This window comes from Girardinichthys multiradiatus, chromosome 4 (assembly GCF_021462225.1).
Source record: "Girardinichthys multiradiatus isolate DD_20200921_A chromosome 4, DD_fGirMul_XY1, whole genome shotgun sequence".
In the NCBI taxonomy this organism is placed as follows: Eukaryota; Metazoa; Chordata; class Actinopteri; order Cyprinodontiformes; family Goodeidae; genus Girardinichthys; species Girardinichthys multiradiatus.
In genome coordinates, this window is record NC_061797.1 from 37,191,934 (window position 1) to 37,201,402 (window position 9,469).

General features: G+C 38.1%; 1 protein-coding gene across 1 annotated transcript; it reads left to right on the top strand.

Annotated features, from left to right (window-relative positions):
- The first annotated feature begins 5,297 nt into the window (after window positions 1-5,297).
- LOC124867519 (mesoderm posterior protein 1-like) lies at window positions 5,298-6,921 on the top strand. Its single transcript, XM_047363994.1, has 2 exons — window positions 5,298-6,050; window positions 6,145-6,921. Exons 1-2 carry the CDS (start codon window positions 5,340-5,342, stop codon window positions 6,196-6,198), a joined length of 765 nt encoding a protein of 254 aa, XP_047219950.1. The 5' UTR covers window positions 5,298-5,339; the 3' UTR covers window positions 6,199-6,921.
- The last annotated feature ends 2,548 nt before the right edge of the window (window positions 6,922-9,469 follow it).

Genomic DNA, 9,469 nt, shown 5'->3' on the forward strand with positions numbered 1-9,469 from the left:
CATGTCACAGGCAGCTGTGTGATGGGAGGACTTGTAAAAACATAGCAGCACAAAAGTGTGAGCAAGTGCCAGTAGTAGGAAGATGTGTTTACTCTGGGTGAGGTGTGAAAAACACCCAGCACATCCGACCAACAAGCATATCAGGGGATTCTAAGGACCAGAAAGTTTTCCCTGAAACTAAAATATACATGTCTTAGACCTAAATTAGACATTGGTTTTATCTTGTCAGGTAAAAGAGAGCTTTGCCAGTCAATCATTTCCTCACAGTGGGATATAAAAAAAATAGTTACAGTTGTTGAAAATCAAGATTTTACTAAAATCACTTTTTGATTGTTATTCTGAGACAACAGTTCTGCCTAATTGCTAGAGTTATTTGTTCAGAGTTTCAGCAAATCTTGCATTTTTACACCGGTTGAAATGTACTGTCCACCCTTGGCTGACCTTTCCAGTGCCAGCAATGTTTCACACCTAGGGTGCAAAATGTGCCACCCCAAACCCACACTTAGTGAAATATGTATGCACACCAAAACAGTTACAATAACACAATGAGGCTGACAGAAATACCACAACATCACCAAATATGTTTGTGATAAATAAGAATAAAGTGATGTTTTTTTAGGTTTTGACCTGTTTTTGTGAGTTGCTCAAAACTCACTAAAATGTAAAAGCAATAAAATACTTTAACTAGCATAACTGAGCTGTTAATAATAGTTTGCGTTTAACGGTGGAACCTCTGAACTTAATTTTCAGCTTTAAAGCCTTGTTATAATAAAAAAAAGGTTTGCAAGATCAAGCCAGAATAACAAAAGCATCATATTTCATTAGATTATTCCTTTATTGTTGTTCTACACAGGACACCTGTTAAAATAATTTATTTTGACACATGCGAATATCACCTTTTGGGTCCAGAGAAGTTCCTTCAGGCATTAAATTAAGTCAGCTTTGGCTGTTTAAAGTTTCAAAGGTAAAGGTGTAATATGGAGTATTTTGGTTGCCCTGTATGTGGCTCTGTCCATCTTCCCATCAACTCTGACCAGCTTCCCTGTCCTTACTGACGAAAATAATCCCCCTAGCATGATGTTGCCACTATGTTTCACTGTGGGAATGGGGTGATAAAGGTAATGTGTAGTGTTAGTTTTCAAACACAGTTTTGCATGGAGATCAGAAAGTAAAATTGTGGTCTCATCTGATCAAATCACCTTCTTTTGCATGATTGCTGAGTCCCCTACTTTGCTTCTGACAAATTGCGAAGGGGACTTCTCTCAGCAAGGGCTTTCTCCTTGCCAGTCTTTGGAATGTTGGAAAAACGTTCATTTAATTCCTTTTACATTTTCATTTAGCGCATTTGTCAGGTTAATTGGATGGCCACGTCTTGGTAGGTTTCCATTTGTGTCATCCTCTTTCCATTTTTGGGTGGTGAAGGATTAGTGATCTGTAAGATGATAAGAACTGCATATATATTTTTTTATAACATAACCCTGCTGTAAATTTCTACAAAGCTTTGTCATTGACCTGCCTGCTGTGTTCCCCCAGGCTTAAATCCCTTTAAGCATTTGTGGCAAGACTTGAACTTTGATGATAACAGACACTCTGCATCCAGTCCGATTTAGCTTGGGCTTTTTTGCAAAGAATGGGGAAACGTCAGTCTTTAGATTCACAAAGCTGGTAAATATACCCCAGAAATGCCCAACTGTAAGTGCAGCAAGGCACAATTCTGAGTTGGTTTATCACTTAACATCCAAATAAAAACGTGACAACATGAGAAAAGGTTTTACTGGGATGAATACTTTCACAATGCACTGTATCTGTTAATGTGACTGCAACAGTTAAATATACCATTATTGTTGAAAGAGATGAATAAAGGTGTATATCCGTCTTTGTCTGAACTTGTATGGTTGCTCTGTGCTTCATTTAGACATGTAGCTGACACATTATCTTGCTAAAACTGTAACATATTGCATTTTTGAAAGGGACTTCAGCATTGTTACCTAAAGCAGTTGCATTTTTGTGAGTTCGGATAGCTGTTGAGCTGCACTGTCATAATTACAATATTTCTGAGAGGTTAATTTGATGCAGAATCACTGTCCATGATTAAAATATCCATTATATTCAATCAAATCATTAAGCATCATATACATTTAGTATGTATGCTCTTTTATTTTTAAGAGAAAAACAGTGTAAAGTGCAAGAAAATCCTTTCCCTGCTTTACTTTATAATGTATCTTTTTTAATGAATCAAACCCACAATTTCTGTTGATTTCTGCCAGTGCAGGGAGCGCCTTAAAGGTCACAGTGGGGTGATGGTACCGAGGAGGCCCAGACAGGTGGCAAGTATCCCAGCCTGTGAGGCTGCTGTGGGTGGGCGTCCACCCAGAGGTGCCAAACTCCCAGCCAGGCTCCCACAGCCCCACCTTGGTCAGGATACCTAAGAGGGTCGAGCTGCGGGTTCAGCTCTGGTTTACTCTGCCCTCAGTGTGACCCAGTGTACATACAACTTTAAATTACCAATAGTATTTGGCATGGTAGTATAAAACCTGCCAATATTCATTCTAATTCTCATATTAAGGAACCCATGGGACAGCCATAAAAAAATTATTTTTAATCATCTATATAAATCAAAATCTAAATTTCAATCCTCAGAACTTACTAAAAGAATGTAGGAGAAATGTTTTGAACAGGAATACTTGAAAACATATTATATGAAAGGACCATGTTTTCAGAAATGGAGCTTCATTAATGATAATTTTTTTTCTGTAAATTTGCACCCATGAGTAACTTTGTGGCATCTCTGCTTTGCATGCAAAAATTCTAATTTTAAAGCTATTGGTTTTGCTTGAATCATGCTCTAACACAACTATTGCAATGAGTCAAACATAAAGAAAACATTGGTGTGTCTTTTATTTAAAAAAAAAAAATCTGATCCTATTACCAGCCATTCTTTGTGAAGCAGAGTGGGAAAGAGGGCAAAGCAGGGAAACCAGTCCGGGGCTCCTGCTTCTCACCACTAAGGTGTGAAGTGACGCCTCCGGACTCATCAGTTCTCAGCAGCGTGAAACCCTAACACCTCTGGTCTAATTAGATAATATTAGGCATCATTAACCCTCATCATATTTATATTTACATTTCTAATCATCTATTGCATCCATTAACACCTATAAGCATAAAACAAGAGGGGAAGAAGGATGAAGTTTGAGCAAGATCAAAGCTGCTCTGACTGTTATTGTTGATAAGAAATGGTTGGATGTAATTTGGAGAAGATCGTCAGATTAAGGAGATTGGGTCAGGTTCAAAGTTGGGGTGAAGACAGGTCAAAGACGGGAAATTTCATCTCTTCTCTCCTCAGCATGCTGGTAGAGATTTCGATTTTCAATTTGTGAGCAGTATATGCATTGTCTCTTTAGTAGCTGCAAATGACAATCAAAAGAAAAGAAATTAAACAGAGGTGCTTACACTCTGGTTAACCTTTAGACACTGCACATTCATTTGCACTTTAGTTTGAATTTATTACACATTCTGGATCATTTGAATAAGTCCAGCATCTGTCCTTGACAGATTCTGACACAAACCTTTCATAACACAAAAATGTTTATGTAGCTCCAAATGTGATGACACAATGATGTAATTAGATGGGATTTTGGTGATGCTGCCAATCCTATTTCAGACCACTGGGTTTGTTTTGTTTACTTTATTAGAGCAGGCCTGATATCAAGACTTATTTAACCTGTGTCCAAGCTATTTATAATTTTCTAACTATTCTGTGATGTTTTTCTCATCAATTTTATATATGGTGCTTTGCAAAAGTCTTTTATACCCCTTGAACCTTTCTGGGGTTTGTCAGATTATAATGCATGTTTTTTAGGTAAAATTGTGAAAAATGTGACATGCATATGTAGTCAAGCCCCTTTATCCTTATTCCCCTAAAATATTTTGCCTTCAGACCTCCCCTAATTAGTAAACAGAGTCCATCTGTGTGTAATTTATTCTCAGCATAAATACAGCAGTTCAGAAAATAACTTTTAGTGAATTAATGAACAAACAGCATCATGTAGACTAAGGAACACATTAGACAGGTTGGAGATAAAGTTGTGGATAAATCTAAAGCAGAGTTAGGTTATAAAATAATACATCATCTGAAAATGTAAAAGTATAGGATGGGACAACATGATTCTCCACCTAAGCAGGCTAAGCAAGATTATCATTTAAAAGAGAAGCAGCCATGAGGTCATTGGTAACTCTGGATGATCTGCAAATATCCACAGCTCAAGTAGATACTGACAGGACAATTATTATTCAAACACTAAACAAAAATGTTGATGTGAAAATGGATGAAGCTTAATATAAGACAGTCCTGGAAGAAAACTTGTTAACTTCTACAAAAGACACAAGACTGGCAGAGGCTCACCTTTCAGCAATAAAATGACCCTAAACATACAGCCAAAGCTAAAATTTAAGGGTTAATGTCGAAGGATAATCATGGGTTAGAATGGCTCAGTCAAAGTCCAAACTGAAATAAGACTTAGAATATGTGGCAAAACTTGAAAACTATTTTCACAGATGCATTCCACCTAGTCTGACTTAGCATACGTTATTTTTTAAAGAGGAATTTTCACAACTGTCAATCTCTAGATGTATAATGCTGGTAGACTTGCAGAGTTGCACTGAAAGATGGCTATACAAAGTAGAGGACTGAGTACAAACCCACATTACAGATCTGTAAAAAGAACGGAAAACCGTGTATTCTTGTTTTCCTTGTCAGTACTACTTTGTGCTTGTCTATCACTCAAAACGCAAACAAAATACAATGAAACATGGGGTTCACAAAATGTAAAAAATGCAAGAGATATTAATACTTTTGCAAAGTTCTGTATGTAGTCATGTGGTTTACTTCATGTTTTTACTGTTCACTTTAACTGTTAAAAAAAAAGACTATCATTTACAAACAAGCCATTAAACATGTGCAGAATTCATCTGCCTTCCTGGTGAGACAAAACCCAGAAAAGTAAAAATGTTTGTTGTTTTCAGCAGGAGTCAAAATTCACACGTCAACTCCTGGAGCTGGACTTTCCCAGAGTTGAGGGAGAGACAGGAGCCGAAGACGAGGCACTGTGAGAGGGTCCCACTGCTGAAGCATGTGTGTGTGTGTGTGTGTGTGTGTGTGTGTGTGTGCTCAGGGGCAGTGGCCTCTGTTTTAGACAGCGTGTAGTCAGAATCTGCAGAGGTGTCACTTCACACCTCTGTGGCCTGGCCTGGACTTATAAGTCTAGGCCAGTGGTAGAGAGCTGAGCAGCACTCACAGCTTCCCAGTTATTCCAGTCAGACCACTGAGTTACTTTAACAACATGGATACCTCTTCTGTCCCTCTGCTTGACCACAGCCTGCAGTACCAGTGGTCCTCTGACACGGACCTCTCCAGCATTTCGTCACAAGAGATGCTCTCTCCTGTCCTTTCCATGGACTCCAGCCTCTCCCCTTCCTACCAGCAGCTTCCACAGTCCACTCCTAAAGGAGCGAAGTGCCTCAAGTCCTCACCTTGCTCCCTGTCTGGACGTGGCCGTAAGACAGGTCGGACCACCAGGATTCGGAGCAAGCAGAGGGAGAGTGCCAGCGAGAAGGAGAAGCTGAGGATGAGGGATCTGACCAAGGCTCTGCACCACCTCAGGTCCTACCTTCCACCTTCAGTAGCACCTGTCGGACAGACTCTGACAAAGATAGAGACTCTCCGGCTCACTATCCGCTACATCTCCTACCTGTCAGCTCAGCTGGGCCTCAGTGAGGAGGTGCTGTTTCAAAAGAGGGAACAAGTGGACACCTCAGCCAGTGACACTTCTTCTCCTGATTTCATTAGCTACTTACAAAACTCCTCCGCTGAAGAACATCTGCAGGGCCAGAACCTGTACCCAAGCCTGTGTTACAACCAGAACAGACAACATTCTGATTACTGTAGTTTTGGAGCGAATCAGTTAAGAACACAGTACACTGAATGCCCTCAGGGACACATGAGCATGGAGGGAGCTCTACAGTCACCACCAGTGTCACAACCCTCCTGTCAGGTTTGTAAACATTTACTTATTCACATTACCTTTTTTAGAGCAACAACATATTTTGTCCATCCTAACACATTTGCTGTTTGCCTTTTTTAAACAGATGTGTGGTAAAGACTTCTGCATCCCTCTGGTTCCAAGAGACTACTGGGGCTGATATCTCAATCACTGATTGTTGACTGTCAGACAACCAACCCAAACGCCTTCAGTGGTTTTATTGGCTCATTGTGAATCCAGTAACTTATTTTAGATATATGCTTTTCCACGTTTTATTTATTTTGTTTTATTAAATATACTATGTAAATATATGACTAACTGCTATTTTTTATATTTCCTTATCCCTCTATTTATAATAAACTGTTGAAATGCATTGTCATCTGTTCACTTCCAAAGTCTTTCTTAGTTTCTTTCATACAGGTTGGACTGAAGTGGGCACTTGTCATTGTTGAATGAGACTTAAGCTCTTTAATCAATAAAAAAATGATGATGTACTATTGTGAAACCCTAGGCCTTAAATATGTTTGCATGGAGATCTTACTGTGACAACTGATAAAGGGATAAGCCCCCTCTGGTGGTCATTTAGAGTAAGTGGATATAATCCTTCATGCCCTTCATAACTTGATATACAACATTCAATTATAAAACAAATGAGAAGGACTGGTATATTAGCTGTTGAGAGAGGATTTTTTAAAATTATTTTTATCTCGCATGTCTGCGTTTCCGATTTGATGCCACCAACAGGATTAATGAAAATGGGCTTGATGCTTAAACCCTCTCCAGTGAACAACACTGCTATACCCTTTGAGGACTGGGTATTCCAAGTGTTACCAAACAGTTCCCAGCAGAACACTTTGTTCTTGAAATATCTTACCCTTTACACTTTTTTTTTTTTACATTTTGCCACTTTACAACCTCCAACCTAAATGTTTATTAGGATTTTATATGATGGAGCAGCACAAATTGGTACACAATTTTCAAGTAGAAGGACATAAATCAGAATCAGAATCAGTTTTATTGCCAAGTTCGTACATACAACAAACAAGGAATTTGACTCCGGTACACTTTGCTCTCTGGGTTTTTTTTGTTGTTGTTGTTTTTTGTTTTGTTTTGCGTTATAAGATATGTTTCTCAAACTAGTAAGTGTCCCCAGCATTTGTGTTCAGCCCCCTAACTCGAGACATTGCGCTACTTTTTGTTGCAATTACAGCTTTTGGGGCAGAGATTAAAATTTTTACTAATTCTTCAGAAATAGCTCAAGTTCAGTCAGCTTGGTTTAGAGAGTCTCTCCACATCTCAAACTCCAGTCCTTGAGGGTTGGTGACCTGCAACCTTTTGATGTGTCCCTGGTCTTGCACCCCTGAATCAAATTATTAGTTCCTGCTAATGATGTGATTTTTTTTATGCAGGTACAGTAAAGCAGTGACACATCTAAGTTCAGTTGTACCGACCAACAATACAAATACCTATAAATCTAATCAATTTTAGCCTGTTTCACAATTACTGCTGAAGAAAAGCATCAGCATAGCATGATGCAGCCTTTACCATGTGTTACCATTGTCTTAATGTGCAATGCTACTTTTCTGACACACATAATGTTTAGCTTTTTTCTCAAAAACTCCAATTTTCCACTTATTTGATTAGTAGCAAACTGCAAATAGGACTTCTTTTGGTTTTCTTGTCATTCTTCTGTGAAGACCAGATTTGTGAAATGCAAAACATATAGTTATTATGTTAATGGCTTTTCCAACCTGAGCTGTGGATCTCTGCAGCTTCTCCAGAGCTACCATAGGCTACCTGGTTGCTTCTCTGATTGATGCTCTCCTTGCCCAGCCAGTAAATTTTGATGTACCACCATGACTCTGTATTTTTGCAGCTGGGGATTTTCAGTTTGAGCTCATGGATTTAACAGCGCTATGTGAGAGATTAAAAGCTTGTAATATTTTTTTTAATAATTAAACCCTGCTCTATATATTTGAACAACTTTTACCTGACATTCCTAGTGTGTTCCTTGGTCTTCATGCTGTTTGTTCACTAATGTTCTGTAATAAACTTCACAACATGGTTTGCATTGAGATGAAAATACACACAGGCGGACTATTATTAAATAATGTGGTATCTGGATAAAAATTCCTTCCATTGGATTATACTGCATTGCGTGTTACAGTAAAGGGGGTAACATACACTTAAAATGTTTTTATATGCAAAACAAAAATGGAGAACCATGTAGGATTCTCTTTCCAGTTCCCAGTGATGTGCTGTTTTTGTAGGTCTTTTATGTATATCTAGTGGTTTATATGTGACAAAGTAAAAGTGGTTCAACAGTTTTGGATGACACTGTACTGAGTGTGCATGTTTTGTTTTCTGACTTAGCACCTAAATCCATTCATAATCCTGTTCAGGGTTGTAGGCAGTGGGAGTGAATAAAAGCCTGTCCAATCAGTCATTAGGGTAGAGGTGGGGTAAACCCTAGACAAAGCTGCCAGTCCATCACTGGGCCAACAAAATAATCTAGCATGCAGGTTTTTGGATGATGGGAGGCACTCAAATCAAACAGTGATTAAAAAAAGGATAATCAGAAGCTTTATCCTCCATAAGTTGCCTTACCAACAAAAATTCTACCAATAGAAATGTCTATGTTGTCACAAACTAGCAAAGGCCACATCAAAAGGAAACTGATAAACAGGTTAATAATATTAGTATGCATCCATGACAACAACAAAAATGTTTAAAAAGTTAATAAATCTGTTATCTGCTGTAATTTTGGATACACTTTAGAAATTCCTCATGTCATTGTCATTTTAAACCTGAAAACAGAAAATAGTTATAATTAACCACATTTTAACATATGTAGGTAGATAAATATTTGCACAGGGAAGAATTTCTGTTATTTAGACTATCTATACTGGACAGTGTAGAGAGGGTGTGAGGATTTTCTCTCAATAAGGAAATACAAGTTTCCTTGAAAGAGTGAAAGAGTGACGGGACAGCAAAAGGAGAGAAATAAAACTCCTTGGAGACTTTCCTAAGATATGCAGATGGCCTTGTGTTAATCACGTAGTTATTATTTTCACAACTTTATATTATGTGTGTAAATGAAACAGATGAGAAGACAATTTTGATGGATATTTAAGAAAATATCATTTCTTTAGAGAGGCCTTAGATCAAGATGATTAAATGTGTTTCCTTCTGTTGGCCACTAGATGGCAGTTTAAGTTTACTGTGAATGTAAAGTCACATTTCGTGACTAAACTTGTGTTTTATCTCATTATATGTGTAATGCACACAAAGTATTTGCATTTATGAACTTTACATTCATAAAATATGTTTAAAATTAGTGATATGCAGAGCACAGACTGATTCCTGCTTATCTAGTTAATGTAGAGCTTTTTTGTTAATGGGTCACTGCAAACAGAAATATCCTTGGCTCC

What these genes read in the sequence shown, in the direction of transcription:
- LOC124867519 (XM_047363994.1), top strand. Translation starts at nt 5,340, where the DNA reads ATGGATACCTCTTCTGTCCCTCTGCTTGACCACAGCCTGCAGTACCAG. An exon ending in TGTCACAACCCTCCTGTCAG is followed by an intron (nt 6,051 to 6,144) that starts GTTTGTAAACAT and finishes TTTTTTAAACAG; the next exon opens with ATGTGTGGTAAAGACTTCTG.